The 17237-nt window shown below is 26.4% G+C and overlaps 1 protein-coding gene across 1 annotated transcript; it reads left to right on the top strand.

Moving 5' to 3' along the window:
* The first annotated feature begins 55 nt into the window (after nucleotides 1-55).
* ProRS-m (prolyl-tRNA synthetase 2-like protein, mitochondrial) lies at nucleotides 56-2099 on the top strand. Its single transcript, XM_016054998.4, has one exon. It carries the CDS (start codon nucleotides 432-434, stop codon nucleotides 1743-1745), a length of 1314 nt encoding a protein of 437 aa, XP_015910484.3. The 5' UTR covers nucleotides 56-431; the 3' UTR covers nucleotides 1746-2099.
* The last annotated feature ends 15138 nt before the right edge of the window (nucleotides 2100-17237 follow it).

Below are 17237 nucleotides of genomic sequence, written 5' to 3'. Positions count from 1 at the left end.
ACACGCTTTTACCTTAATTAATAAACTACGAATAAGTTTACCAGAAAGTAATGTATATTGTTTTAATGACCCTATAAGTGGATTTTTTTTGCTAGAAAAATTGCAAATATTTCATCGAATTTAGATTCATCACTCGAAAAATTTTTGAAAAGCCTTAGTGATTAATGTCAGCTCTCTGTATTTTCAGAAGTGAAATGATGAAGTTCATTTAAACAGTCTGCAATTTTTTGTATTTTTATGAGCACTGAGCATTCAAGTTAATAAACTTTTTAAACTGTATGCCCGCAACCGGTTGACTATTTGTACAGCATACTGTATTTCTTTGAGATAAGTTTCTTAACATTATTCTTTATTTAAATATTAATAAGTTTAGTTTTGGTTTCAAATATTAGTCATTCAAAATCAGTCTCTAATTTTGAACATTCATTAAAATGATTCGATATTTTTCAAAGCCCAAACTTATGTCACAAATGTTGTGTTTCCCGGAATCCATTCCAAAGGAGAAAGCAGCGTTATCTTCTTGTAAAAGTTTGAAACTAATGCTTACTAAAGGATTAATCAAACATGTTAGCCCGGGAACATTTGTTCTCATGCCTTTAGTTGTGCAATCTGTTGAGAAACTATGTTGTTTAATAGATTCATTGATGGCTAAAGCTGATGGGCAGAAGGTGTTATTTCCTTCTCTTATTCCGAAAAAGTTAATGAAAATATCTGGCAGATGGAATACTATTGACTCATTGTTTAAACTCACTGATAGATCATCGATTGAACATTGTTTAGGGCCAACTCATGAAGAAATAGCCCATCATTTATTATCAAAATATTGTATGTCCTATAAATCACTACCATTAAAACTCTATCAAATTTCCTCAAAATTCAGAGATGAGATGAACCCAAAATTGGGTCTCTTAAGGGGGAGAGAATTTTTAATGAAGGACATGTATGCATTTGATTCGTCGGAAGAAACTTCGCAGTGCACTTATGAACAAATGTGTAAATTATATAATGAACTACTCAGTGAACATTTAAACATTGAACCTATCAAAGTTCAAGCATCTAGTGGGGACATAGGAGGGAAAAAGTCACACGAGTTTCATTTTAAGTCTGAAATCGGAGAGGATGAAATTTTATTTTGCCCCTCTTGCAAAACTGGAATAAATGTCGAAATTGTGACTAATATTGGTGATGGGAAGTGCAACGATTGTGATATGCCATTGCAAAAGTGCAATGCTCTTGAAGTTGGGCATGCATTTATGTTGGGCACAACTTATTCTGAACCTTTTCAAGTTAAGTTTGATTCATCTGAAAACCAATCAGTTAATTGTTTTGCTAGTTGCTATGGACTCGGGGTTACAAGGATACTCACTGCATGCTTGGAAAATCTTTCTACCAGTAGTGATTTGCGGTGGCCTCTTTCCATTGCGCCTTTTTATATATCAATAATTTCTCCTAAGAAAAACAGTAAAGAAGAGCATGGCAGGCCATTTTCCAATCATATTGCTGATAGTTTAAATAATATTGATGGTTTAGCGGGGAATATTATTATTGATGATCGGATCAATTTGACGATTGGTAAACGTGTGCAAGAGTGTTCTGAACTGGGAATTCCTTATATTATTGTTGTGGGCAAACACGCTCTAAAAGATGTTCCAAAATTTGAAATTATTGACGTTTATAGAAATCAAACTATTTTCTTATCACATAAAGAAACAATGGAAATGTTTAAGTACAATGTTTTATTTTAAGTTAATGTTTAATTGTTTATCCTATGTACATTCTTTTATTTTAAATTTTTGTGAATATTGTTCTGGTTTATTAAATTACTGTATTTATTTAATAACTGTTAAAACTATTCACTCTGTGAAGAAATATTCTTGTGCTTCTTAAAGCTTTTGATAATCTTTCTTTTATCACTTTCAGTATGTTTCTTTGCTTTTTTTATGTTTGTTATATAGTTAAAAGATGCCTCTAACAGTCTGTAAATTGCTTGGAAGTACCTATAATTTTATAATTGTGAATTGTGTGTCACAATTTGGCAACTTTTTACTCTTTGTTAAAAGTTTAAAATAATAAATAAAGTAACCAGTATTTTTAATTTATTTTTACGTTGGGTATAATTGCTTATTTATAAATATGACAAAAATAATATTTGTATGTTTCTTCATTATTTATGTTTCTTCATTTATGTACGCTGAACAGCCGTATTTTTACGTTGGGTATAATTGCTTATTTATAAATATGACAAAAATAATATTTGTATGTTTCTTTATTATTTATGTTTCTTCATTTATGTACACTGAACAGCCGACCCAATTTTGGGTTTATGACTACTAATGTTCAGTAATTTTGAACTAATCCATAAGACAAGGAAACTCCTGGATCAGTACCCCCAGAGGTATGCTTTGTTATGGGAACATGGAGGACTTCGTGACTCAACAGATTTAAAGTGCATCAGTCACCATTTACTACACGAGAAGTCTTCGGCCGGCGGGGTTCAAAGCCATGAACTCTCGGACATGGGCCTAGCGCCCTACCGACCAGGCTATCCCGGCCTTATTACGATATTAAAGTTTTATTATGATAATAAGTTTTTTATAGCAATTATAAAATTATGTTTTACTATTCACCTTTAAGTAAAATATTGAAAGAAACTGAGGGTTATTTTAATTTTAATAAAAAATTCATCAAAATTTTTTTAGGATTGTTTTTTTACAATTTGCATTTACTTGGAAATGATGCATTCAATAGCTTGGAAATTAATAGTATTATTTAAAATAGATTACATTTAAAAGCTGTTAAAAATAATTTTATTATTTGATGTATTTTTTCTTTTGAAAATAAATCTTTTCCATTTGAGTTGTTCCACTGTGATGGCAAAAACTTAACATCTCTGTTTTGTATTAAAAAATAAATAGTCTAAATAAATTACGGTTAAGTAAACATTTTTTATCCACCTGTATCGAATTGGACATTGCTCACATGAAATTAATTAGTTTTTATACAAAACAATATAAAATTTAAATTGTTTCTTATTGAACAAACAAAAACACATTAACATTTATTTGTCAAAATACATCTGAATAATAAATTAAAAGAGATCAATAAACATAAGTTACTGTCGAGAATAATGCAATAACAAACTATAGTTACTGCAATGTAGTTGAACCTTATCAGGAAATCCTCTAATACAGAGATACTAATTATTTTATGTTTTATTTCAATAATCAATTTAAATGTAATTTAATTTATAAATTGTCCTAAAAAATGAGTAGGTTATATGAGTCACCATTAATTTGTTTCTAATGCAAATATTTTGACTATGTTTGAGTCCATAGAATCTATATTGTAAGTACCCAAATTGTTGAGATTTTTTTTTTTTTTTTTTGCACTGTCTGCAATGTGCGAAGAACTAAAATACCAAGCAAATGAGCAATCATAAACATAAATAGAAAAAGCAAGATCTAATATACCTTTCAAATTAAGCTTAAACTACTATTTCCATTAAAAGCAGTAAAGAAAACCAAGGCCTTAAGTTGACTAAAGATTAAAAAAGAAAAGTTCATAAAAGCAAGCTGCAAAGGATTTTATTTTAATTATGGTTATTACTTTACATAGGTAAGTAATTTGATTTAGATATGTATTAATTAATGCAGGAAATAACTGCATTTTATCATTGGAAATAGGCCAGAAATGCCTTGATCATTGAGATCCAAACTGAATTTTATTACAATTTTTTTCCTTTTTTTGACATTTTTAAATACATTATTTGTAATACTGCTAGAACGAAGAATTTATAATAGTGTGCTGATTTTTTTAATTCTGTATAGCTTCCATGAATTATCTGTTCTAAATATAATTTTTAAATAGCATTAAAATTTATATGCAAATTGTAAGTAATCTAAATTTAATGAAGTGTTTATAAATCTAATTTTTCGCAGGGAGTATATATTGCACATTCTTAGAACGTCATTTGGAAAAAGTGTGTTAGAAGAAGTGTGTTCGGGAGTTGGAAAAAAAAGCTTAATTTTCTTGCTAGATTTACTTGAAATGTTCAACTTATATCATTAATTACCAAATGTGATTCTCTAAAAAAAAATTTAATACTGCGCAGATCTTGTTCAATTTTTAACCAACATTTATTCAAATTTTAAAATGATATTTTTTTTTTATTAATTAAAAATTACTTCTAAATGTTCTTCAAATTTTATTGAATATTTTTGCAAAATAACCTAAGACAAAAAAAAGTTTTTTTTTTCTTCATAAAAATAACCATATCTCCATAAATATTCATGAAATGCTTTCAGAATTTTATGCAATTATAGCATTCAGTAAGCAAAGTAATCGAGACAAGTTTATCAGTATATTTTCTGACAGTGAGTGTTCAAACAAAAACTTATCCTTGCTCTTAATTTATTCCCAGTCCGTCAAACGTCTGAAAACTTTACGTTAAGTATGAGAAATCGCATGACCTGAACAACCTTAATCTAAGCGTTTTTTGAGAAATTGAAATGAAAAGAAAAGCGTCAGAAACTTATGTCTCATCAATCATTGTAGGGTAGTGTATGTATAAAATACTTTAAACAATAAAAAAAAATCTCATACCTTAATTATAAATTTTTAAATTAAAAATACTTGAAACTATTTTTTTCAGTGCTTATTTAAAAAAAAAAAATTGTCTGCGCACCCTGTTCACATAAACAAGAATGTAGGTAAACGTCAAACTTATTATTAAAGAATGTTTCATGAGTCAAAAGTTGTAATAAATATGTTTTTTTTTTGACAAATTTGTAAAATCTGTTCACTCTAACCGCCCTTTTCCCTGTAAGTATCCAATGAGTGAACGAAGCAATTTGAAAGGAACCACGAAAACAGCTCCAAAGATTAAAGTTAAGCCCCATAATAAACTCTTATAAATATAGTTCAAAATTATTAATATATGTTTTTATTTATATCTGAGCATTTTAAATTTACTTAGAACTAAATCTTGTAAAATATTTGTCCAGTAGAAAATTTCATGATTTTTAAATTGTATAATTTTAATGCAAGTATTACAGAGTTGAGGACTTAGTTCCGATTTGATTACAAATATTACTTTTATTAAGTTTCTGATTACGGCTAGATTATGAATCTAATTATTAGTAAGTTATTAAATCTGATCAGATGATTTAAATATAATTTTTACTTGGTACACTTGTAGTTTTAAATAGTATATATATATATATATATATATATATATATATATATATATATATATATATATATATATACAGTGGTGGCCAAAAGTGTGGACACTTTTTGAAAGTTTCATGTTTTTCAACTTAGTGTGCTTGTAGAATATATTAATTTTCACTTAAATATAAACATTTATATGTCAAATTGAAGGTAATTTAATGTAGAATTCAATAATAAATACAGTATTACAATATCTGTATTACAAAAAAAGTTATGCAATTAATAGTACGATCTATCTTCGATTAGTATTTTTTTAAAGTGATACTTACACAATCAATACTTAGTAGGATAACCCATATTTTTTAAGACCGCTTCACAGCGCCTTTTCATCGAGTGAACAAGTGTTTGGAGTTCATCTTTCGTAATCACATGGTGCAAAGAATCAATTATAGCTTCACTTAGTTGTCTTTTATTGGATGGACGTTTTTTTCGCACAAGAATTTTCAAACGTCGCCACAAATTTTCAATTGGATTGAGATCCGGGCTGTTTCCTGGTCATGGTAATATATCTATGCCTTTATTTTGAAAGCATGCTTTGCATACTTTTGCTGTGTGGCATGGAGCTGAATCCTGCTTAAAAATAAATGGTGCGTTGTTGGGGAAGTGATCCCTGATGGAAGGTATCAGTTTTGGTTTCAGGACAGTTTCGATGTATTTTTTGGCATTCAAGATGCCAAGTCAGGTCGAAAAAAATACACAAGTGCTACTACCGATAGAAAAATTAAATGGCTATGCCTTCAAGATAGGAAAATGTCATCAGATGCCATTAGATGTGAAATGAATGTAGCTGGTATTGCAGTAAGATCAAAAACAATAAGAAGAAGGTTATCAGGATTTGGACTACAAGCTAGAATTTCAAGAAAAAAACCATATTTAAATCAAAAGCAACGCGAAAAACGAGTTAAGTCGGCAAAAGAACACATTAAATGGTCAGAAAATCAATGGAAGCAAGTAATCTGGAGTGATGAGAGTAAAATATCGCTCTTTGGAAGTGATCGTAGAAAATACGTGAGACGTAGAGTAGGCGAAGCTCTTCATCCTGATTGCATTGAAGCAACTACAAAAAATCCAACAAATGTCATGATTTTGGCATGTATATCTGCCGATGGTGTGGGCTGAATTCAAGTGATTGATGGCATCCTGAATGCCAAAAAATACATCGAAACTGCCCTGAAACCAAAATTGATTCCTTCAACCAGGGATCTCTTCTCCAACAACGCACCATTTATTTTTCAGTAGGATTCAGCTCCATGCCACACAGCAGAAGTATTCAAATCATGCTTTCATAATAAAGGCATAGATATATTACCATGACCAGGAAACAGCCCTGATCTCAATCCAATTGGAAATTTGTGGCGATGCTTGAAAATTCTTGTACGAAAAAAACGTCCATTCAATAAAAGACAACTTATTGAAGATACATATAATTGATTCTTGGCACCGTGTGATTACGAAAGATGAACTCCAAACACTTGCTCACTCGATGAAAAGACGCTGTGAAGCTGTCTTAAAAAATAAGGGTCATCCTACCAAGTATCGATTGTGTAAGTATCACTTTAAAAAATGCAAATCTAAGATAGATCTGACTATTTGTTGCATAACCTTTTTAGTAATACATATATTGTAATACTGTATTTATTATTAAATTCTACATTAAATTACCTTCAATTTGATATCTTAACGTTTGTATTTAAGTGAAAACTAATATATTCTACAAGCACACAAAGTTGAAAAACATGAAACTTTCAAAAAGTGTCCACACTTTTGGCCACCACTGTATATATATATATATATATATATATATATATATATATATATATATATATATATATATATATATATATATATATATAGCTGGACACTCCTCAATAAAAGTGATTTTAACTGTCCTAAACTGTTAAAAAAAAAGACAGAAATGTTGAAATAGTTTAATTTCCTTAATTTAATTTATTATTTATTTTTGCAGTCAAAATTAACTTTAATGAGAGTTAAAGTGCAGTTAAGAAAAATAAAGCATTGACAAAATTGTCACCATGTCTAAAGTTATATTTTTGTAAAAGTGTAAAAAGAAATTGCTTTAAAACCTGATGTCTGGTGAGCAATGAATATTAAAAGCATTCTATGTAATAAGCAGTTGCTTTAATTTTTCATCAATAGAACAGCTTCTGATAATACAAAACTATCAAAGTTCAGAGACAACAGCAAAACTTGTCACTTGTTTCTTCAATTCAATACAAATTATACATAAAAGAGTAAGTGCAAAGCAATCGGAAATATCTGTGTTGAATTTTAGCATTATTTTATGGCATTATCTTCTTGATGTTATGTTTACTATTATTGGTTTTATGTTTTTTAGTGACATTTTTAGCAAATGATAATATAAATTCTAATGAAATACATTTGATTAGTATTAAATTAAATAGTGAATTTCAGAGATCGAAATTGAAGATGACAAATAAAACAGATAACAACTTTGTAACAAAATATCCGGATAAGGTGCTTAAATTTTGCCGACTAAAAATCCGTGTTTTGCCAGGTTTCCAGAAGCAATAGGATAAAAATTTTCAGTTTTTTTTATTGGATATCGCATATCAAGAATCAGCAAATATTTTTGATTGTGGCAATCTTTATAATATTTTTATTCTTTATAATCTTGGTTATATTTTTCATTTAATCATGTAATCTTTCATCTAAATCCATGATTAAAAACAAAAATCATCGAAAAGTTCAGCATGTATATTAATAATGATATTTATGTTGATTGAAGAATTTGCTTCATGTCTCTGAATTATAACTTATTTAAGATTTTTTTTTTCTTTCCAAAATATTCATTGTTAAATCTATTAACTTTGTTCCATATTTCATTTGTTTTCAATGATAACAATTTTTATAACTTCTAAAGTAATTAAAAAAAATAAGAATATTATATTAAAATATTATATTATACTTTTTTTCATTAAAAAAGTGGAAATAATTTGTGGCAGAGGAACACCAACAAGGAAATGAATAATTCACAAGGCGCATTTAGGACTTTTATTTCAAAAAATTTATATTTAAATTCTAGTTATAACTGAAAAAGAACACTCTCAAATCTTGCATGTTTAGAAATTTTATAAATGTAAACAAAGAGCACAAATATTTCAACATATACATATATATTCATAAAATAAATTGTACAATAGAAGTGCATTGTTTAATGAATGCTACTTTTAGTTTCTATACCATGAAATAAAAACTTTGAAGGAATAATTAATTTTGTTTCAAGAAATTTTTCTTATGGCTATCATTATTTCTGCATCGTATTTATTTATTTTCTTTTTAAAAAAAGAAATTGGTTAAAATCATGATCCTTTTGTTTTGCTGAAGTTTGTGATAAGAATTTTCTATTATTTCTTATTTTATCTTACTTTACCCAATTTTATTATCTTCCTTAAAAATTTATGAAGTCAACATTTCTGATTAGGCGGCAACACTTTTTTGCATTGGCATTTTTATGTCGTTTGCTGAGGGAATCATTCTACAATAATAAGCTGTTAAACCGAACAGATTCATGTAAGGAATTCTGTTAAAATTCCTATGTAATGAAATGTGTAAATTTTATTCATAATTTTGATATCATTCTAAAACATTCTTGGTAAATGGAAATAAAACCCGTCATTACAAAGCTAAGCAAGTTCATTAATTGAAAATTTGAAAAAGAATTTTGTTAAAAGTTTTTTTTTTCCTGGTATATTATAATTTTTAGATTTATAGATTGATACACATTAAAATAGTTACGATGTATGTATGAAAATCTTTTAATTAAGATATTAGATAATTTTTTAAAAATTCTTTGTTTTAGATTTATTTTGTAGAGTAATGGAATGATGAGTTTAAAAGGAATTAAAATTTAAATATATTATATGTAAATAAATTAAGTAAAACTAGTCTTATTAAAAATATAAAGGTATATTTTTTTTAAAGTTTTGTTAAATATACTCAAAGAATAAAGCCAAAAATAAATTTGACTAAAGCATTTTTCGTATCAAATTTCGAAATTTCGAAATTCTAGATTTTTGCATATTTTTTTGTGCCTAATAATGTTGCAAGGAAGTAACTTTAATTAAATAATTGGGAATAAGATCATTAATGCTTTTCATTGATATAAAAATGATTTTACTTTGTTGAATTTTGCACCATTTATTCATTTACTCCTTTATCTGTAAACAAGACGTTGGAGGAAACTAAACCATAACAGTTAAACCAATACGAAATCACGACATTTAAATGAATTGATTATTAATAATTAAAAAAATATTTTGATGCAATGAAAAAATGTTCGAAAAAACAGTCTTTAAAATCAAGAAATTAAACTTGTGTTACAAGAAGGGCTATTCCCTTTTTAAATTCAAGCAGGCGTCTCGAGGTGTGAAATTTCCAAACTCTTCTTTTCCCTTCTCTATTACCATGGCTGTGGCCAGAGCCGGATTATACCTTTCGTAGGCCCTAGGCATAGCCGTTTTTGGGCCCTCCCCTCCTTACCCCACTCCTCCCCTCTTTTCAAAATATATGCTGAAATTTTCTTGCATATTTTTTTTTTTACACTTTGATTAATATGGATTTTAATTTACGAATTTGTTTATCGAACTTTATCTGCAATACCGACAAGTGTAATGCATAAAGTAAGAGAAAAAAGAAAGGTACTCCTAACTTTAAAGAGAAAAAAAAATGGTAGAAATATAACATTTAAAAGAATAAAAAATTTACAAGTTTAGACAAGAAAAACAAGTTTAAAATTTACAAAATTCTCATATTTATTTTTTAAAAATAATTACAATTCCTAAATTAACTTATATAAACAAAACCAATGATTAAATAACGCAATATATTTCATACCTAATTAAACGGGGGGGGGGGTAACAATAAAATAAAAGGAAAACTTATTAACCTAAATCAAAATACTTGAAAATTATCGAACCGAAACGATAGTTAAAAAAGGCACTAGCATAAATATTAAAACCCGGAACAAGGCAAGATCAACGGAATTTAAAAAAAAAAAAAAAAACCTAATGATAAAATTTATGAATAAAAAGAATTTATTGAGTGCGAAATTTATCGTGAAAAGAAAAAAAAAATCAAACGCAGTGGAATCAGAAAAACAAAACTGTTTTTCTGATTCCACTACGTTTGATTTTTTTTGTTAAATTTTTTTCTCCCAAGTTTTTCGTAGGCCCCTAAATTTCGTAGGCCCTAGGCACGTGCCTAGTGTGCCTATAGGTTAATCCGGCCATGGCTGTGGCCAATCTTTCTTTCTTTCTTAGAAGTTCGTTTTAAAAAGAAGTTGGAATAAACTTGCGTGATGAGGGATTAAATTTCAGAAGTGACCGGATCACGCTATTGGTCGAAAGTGTCATTACTACTTATTGGAAGAGTGATTTCGAAAAATTGCTAAAAAGTTTGCCTCAACAAGATAGCTTTTGGTTTTCGATTTTATGTTTAATAAATTTATTATTGATTTTATTGCAATCTCAAGATATGTAACTACATTAGTTTTCAAATGTGAGCCTAATATTTCAAGATAATTAATTTAAATAAAAGAAATGGCTGTTCAGTAGAAAACAATAATGCGATTTGCTGAATTTTAAAAAGGCACTGATGGCTAAAAAAAAAAATATATCATTACTACTATGGCTAAGTTTTTATAAGACATGATAGGTAGTAACTAATATAAATGCTGTGACTGTAGACAGTGTTTTGTTTCTGTTAGAAATGTGTAGAATGCATAAGGCATATTGACTATATTTCTTTTAATTATTAAAACTGTGTAAAAGAAATTATACTTATAATTCATACAATTTCGTAACAGTTTCTATTTAGAATTAAAAGTCATTTAAATAAAACTTAATACTGATATTACGTAATCAATTACAAGAATTAAATATGTTCAAAGTACAGGCGAAAACGATATAAGGAACCAGCCAACACGTAGTGTGTCAGTCATTTTAGACCAATAGTGTGATCCGGCCAATTTGAAATTTAATCGCTCGTCTTGAAGGGGAAAAAGCAAGATTTGCCGAAACTATGGTAACGGAGAAAGGAAAAGTTTGGAGAATGAGGAAATCGAGTAATCTTGAGATGCCTATTCTATTTATATGGATGTTTGGCTTTGCTCACCATCTAATCAGAATGTCCACGTGACTTCATTTGTTTTCCCATAAATTAGAATACATTTTGAATTATATATTTTTGTCGCTTTCAATTATTCTTAAAATGATTTGCTATGTGTAATTGTTTTAGACTTCCTCCAATTTTTGGCACTGCATGCACTCTTTAAATTACTGAGCACTTTAAAAGTGCCTCTTAATTTTGGAACACTGTTCAAGTATATATCCTCATACTCGTAATACTTTTTGCATCTTTGAGATCAATTAGTTTTGTTAAATGTAAAAATGTAATGAAAAAAATATTCATTTTTCTTCACTTCATTATTTAATCTATCTATAAATATTATTATTAAATTAGTAATTAATTATCTTCCTATTTATATTTTTTTGCCTTTGAAAGTATTAATGAGTGCTTTTTAAGAAATTAATAATAAATATCACATTTACTGAAGAGCTTCATCACTGATGTGCCTTTCGTTGTAGAACAATCAGATGAATATTATAAGTATTGCTATCGAAAAAAACTTAAAAAAATTCCTGGCGCCATCAGTAAGTAAAGAATAAGAGTTGGTGAAAACATTACTAAGTTAAAAACCGAATGAATTCCTCGTTTAAATATCTTTGCATTAAATTTAAAAGGGCATTAGAATTCAGCATTAAAACCTAACTAAGAAATTATTTAGCTCTAGTATCTGTTTTATTTAAGAAAAGCTTTCTAAATTTTTATTTTATTGTAAATTCGTGATTCACTTTATTGTGAAATAAACTGTATCATCAATTGTTAATTAGTGTTATAGTTTATTTAGTATTTATTTTGACAATGTGAATTTTAAATTTCTTTCGTTAAAATGTCATATCTATAAAGATAATGATAATAATAATAAATTATTTACTTATTTTTGGAAGGACATGAGACCGAAAAAAAGTAATTATTTTCTTATATATTAGTATATTTCTGTTTGGAAAATATCTAGTCATTTTTTATTTGAGACTAATTAAAATTTTACTTTATTTATTACAGAAAAGATAGTAAATTGTTTTCCCACGCATGTCAAACATCATAAGTTAAGGTTTCGCGTTAAATATCGTTAAACTTTTTTCGCGTGCAATTAGTTAGAAGGAAAAAAATAGGGGAAAAGCTATTCATGTTAAATCCATTGTTTGTTTTTACGAAACAGTATCAAATTAAATTAAATTTTTTATCATTTTACTTTATATATTTTAATTTTGTATAAATTGAATTAAGTACTTAGAATATCATTACAATAAAGTTAATAATTTCAAGTTTTGAGTGACTAATTAAGTCTTTTTAAGTTTAATTAATGATGGCTGTTATGAGCAGTCCGAAATCTTAACATAATATCCTTATTAGTTGGTTCTTAAAAACTTAGTTTGCTCATCAATGTTAATTTCAAAGTTTCTACTGAAATAATTTTATTTTATTTTATTTCCTTTTAAAACAGTCGTTGAACAGATGACCCAAATTTTTGGGTTAACGACTACTAATGTTCAATTACTGAAACAATTGAACATTTTAATTCTCTATTTTAATTTTATTATAAATCTCTAGTTTAGAATGAAAAAGTTTTTTTTTTGGTATTTTTAATCTATAATATCAATATAGTATATCTATATATATTTAATTTTAGCAATTAACAAATTCATCTGTTCTTTTGTTACAGCCTTGATCTGCCAAATTTTATATGTAACAACTGTTTCCTTTCCTTTTTTTTTTCTTTTCTGCATCTAAATACATAAAACTATAATTTGATAAATATTTCAATAATTATTTGTCGTAAGAATAAACTTTTCTTAACGCATTCCACAGTGGTACAGAATATAAGTAAAATATTGAATGTAATTGAAAATGTCTTAACCTCTATTTTTTTTATTCCTTTTGTATTTAGCATATTACGGTTTAAACCAAGTCAGTTATGTGAGGAGAAAAAATTTCAATTTCATTAAATATCTTTCAATTTTTTAAAATATAACCCATTTAATAAAGCACTTAGCATAATTAAACATTTAATGATAAATGCATGCGAATTTTTCTAGAACACTTTGTGAAATTTAAGAATCCATTACATTATTAGAAATTAAGAATGAACGTACTAAACACTAAAAAATTTATGAGAACAGTATAATACAAAGAGCATATTAACAGAACTTATAGATAAAACAAGCATATAACTTAAGGAACTGTTAGAGGATTGAAATAAAAGGTAAAGTTATTATATATAGTAGAAAAGTATAGTTTTTTTCCTTCTTTTTTACAGAAAACATTGTTTTTCTTCCTTTCTACTCATGCATATAAATAATATATCGTAACTTAAAAATCAATAATATAATGCACTTCATTCTATATTTTCCCAAAATAAACTCTATCATACATTAATATTAGAAAAAATACATTATTTTGTTTAAATGTTTTACACTTTTTAAATTTTCTTATTTAAATCATTTTCAATAAAAATAAAACTTGACCAAAACTAATTTCAAAATAAATTATTTTACAACAGCCATATGTGAATTGCATTTTTTTTAATTTCAACTTTCTATAACACAAACTATATATATTCGCAGAACTGATTGCAATTTCTAATTGATTTAGTGTAATATCATTTAAAAGTCATAAATTACAATAATTTGGTAATTTCTTTAAATAATTTTCATTTCACAATTGAAACTATAACATAATTTGAACTTCTTAGAAATGTTTGACAAAGATTTCTGCGTAGCTTTTTTTATTTAGTTGAAATCCTTTTTCAATCGCATCATTTTTTTGTTTATTTGACTACATTTTTGATTGACTATAGAGCGTTATCTATCATTCAACAATTATAAGTTTAATCAGCAAATAAGAAGCAGGAATTCGTATCAGTGTCAAAAAGAATCAAATGATTTCAATTTCCACCAATGAATTCCAATCTTTCTTTAAAATGAATTGAACCAAATCAATGTATCACAACCGAGTTTATTGGGAACCAACAGATTAAAATCAGAGTAAAATTTTAGTAAATTGATTCAAATCGGAATTCAATTTAAAACGCTATGACGGAAAACTCCTGGCTGAAGTTTAAGTGATTTAAAAGTTTACCTCATATCGTTTGCTTTAAAAACTGAACTTGATGCATGAAATGTTTCTATTCAGAGTAAACAATAGCAATGAAATGCTTTTAAACTTATTAGATTTAGACGATTTGAATTGCTGATTAGAATCAGCTTGTTAAAATTAACAGCAGATAAAAAAAACACTGATTTGGTTACCTCATACTGATTGAAAAGTTTGCCTCGTGCCATTTACTTTAAAAATTGAACTTGTCATAAAAAATATTTCTTTTCAAAATACTAATGAGTAATAAAATGTGATTAAGCTTAATTGTTTCAGTTGAATTCAAATACTGATTAGTATCATCGCATTTAAATCAGCATAATAATAAACACTGATTTGTATCAGTCTCCAAAAAAAGTGATAAAATCAAAAGCTTTTTATTCCAGCAAACATATTAATTTGAACGAATCGAATCAGTGTCCTACAATTTCACCTGGTTTATTTGAATGAACAGATAAAAATCAATCTATTAAAATCACTGATTCAAAATCAAAGTTAAAACCGATAAACAGATTTGAATCTAGAATGATTGCAGAAACAATCATCACTGTTGAAATATTGCGATTCAGAAGCGAATTAAAAAGTTCACCTCGTGTCATTTGTTTTAAAAAATGAATTAGGTACAAAAAAATATTTCTTTTTAGAACAATAAAATAACGTACTTCCTTCAGCAATTTATTATTTATATTCTAGAAAATTTTAAAATGACAAAAATCTATTAAAATCATTGTGAAGCATATATTTTGTAGCATTTACACTTGCAAAGATACATAAAAAATGAGCTTTTATTTCGTTGTATATTATAGTTAAGTTTATGCGACGGAAATTCAGGGGAATTAGTTAACGATTTGCTTCATAGTATTATGCAGGGGGGAAAATATTTTTCAGTTATAGATCGAAAAGTTAAACTTTTAATGGTTCTGTAAATAAACTGTATGGCGTCAAATATCATAATGGGTTTTACTTTATAATTTACAAGTTAAGTTATTATCATAGTTAAATTATAAGTAATGCTAAATTACATATTTTTTAAACTATGTTCGAATATTTTGGTCACTCTTTCAAAATTTAATTGAAAACATAAGAAATTTGATAAACTTTAACAGATCACCATGTTGTACTAAAACAATTTAAAAAAAACACGAAACACATCAGTCATTAAAAATTAAATTACCCCACTTATTTTTACAGTTTACCTTTTTCAGTTTTGGTTTAAGATTAATAACAGCTGCTATAGGAAAAAATTTGAACTACAAAGATTATTTATTAATATTCATTAATATAATTTAAATTTATTCAAGTTATAGAAAAGGTTCTACATAATTTTATAATTTAATTTCTTCTTGTATAGTTATTTAATTATCGGATTTAACAAATTTCACTGAAAAGTTCTAAAAATGCATTCATTTCTTTCAGTTTCCCATTGCTTTTTGAATTTTATTCATTTCATCAGTTTGAATTTTAAATGGTTTTAAAATATAATGCTAAATCGAATAGATTAAAAAGTAAAAGAGAGTGAAGCAGTAAATTCGAATAGAATATCCTGTTTTTCTCAACTTTTCTTCTTATTATTAATAATTTTTATGTATATAGTTAGCATTAAATTATCATGATTAAGCTCATGAATTGCTAAGCCAAAATTAAAATTTTGAGCCAGGTAAGACTCGTTACATATTTTGAAAAGAAGGGGTAAATCAGTATTTATATGTAAAATTGATACTTAATTAATATAGCTATAACTTTAATTTATCAATTATTTATCAATAAATATAAAACATTTTGGAATAAATATATAAATGGTTTAATATTTCTTCTAGGAAAATAAGATAATTAATACTCTTCCTTGTTTATCCATTTTTATTCTTAATGTTTGCTGTTATTTAGGGATTTATAAAAATTGTTCTTTTAAAAAATGAATCATAATTTAAATTATTGTTGTTAAAAAATTTAAATTTCACTTCTAAAGTAAGGTTTTAAACTTAAATCAATTTATTGTTAAAATTTTCATCCCTAATATTACTCATATACTATTTGATTTGTTTTTGCTCTTTAAGTTTTTATAAAATATAACTCTGAATTATATAGAGTGAAATATATAAAAATAGCAAAGCAATAAACGTTTCGGCAAATAATAAATTAGTTTCAATTTTCATAATTAACAATTAATTATTTTAACTAACAAGTTTATAAATGGAAAATTCATTTTTAAGTTTCATTATCATTATATCATTGTCATTAAATAATACTCATTCCAATATAATATTTTTCAATTATGCTAATTCATTAAACCTTATAATTAATCGATTTTAAATCACAGTACAATTCTTTTAGTTAAGTTCTAGTTTCCATTCTATATCATTATATCATAATCAGTTTTAAATGTTTAACAAGTTTATAAATGGAAAATTCATTTTTAAGTTTCATTATCATTAAATAATACTCATTATCATTAAATAATAATCATTTCAATTTAATATTTTTCAAGTATGCTAATTCATTAAACCTTATAATTAATCGATTTTAAATCACTGTACGATTCTTAGTTAAGTTCTAGTTTCCAATCTATATCATTATATCATATTCAAATTTAAATTCTCTAAGGATTAAAACAATTATTAAAATTTAAGTATTAACTTATACTGTATTCAATTCCAAAAACAATTGTTGATTTTTTTAATTTTATGTGAAATTAAAGCTGAAAAATAATTAAAAATTATGATTATTAAATTAAGCATTTATTAATTTTAGTA

This window comes from Parasteatoda tepidariorum, chromosome 6 (assembly GCF_982258835.1).
Source record: "Parasteatoda tepidariorum strain Cologne lab strain chromosome 6, Ptep-v5.0, whole genome shotgun sequence".
NCBI classification, from domain to species: domain Eukaryota; kingdom Metazoa; phylum Arthropoda; class Arachnida; order Araneae; family Theridiidae; genus Parasteatoda; species Parasteatoda tepidariorum.
The sequence above is the reverse complement of the archived record's forward strand: the minus strand, read 5'-3'. Positions and strand labels throughout refer to the sequence as shown.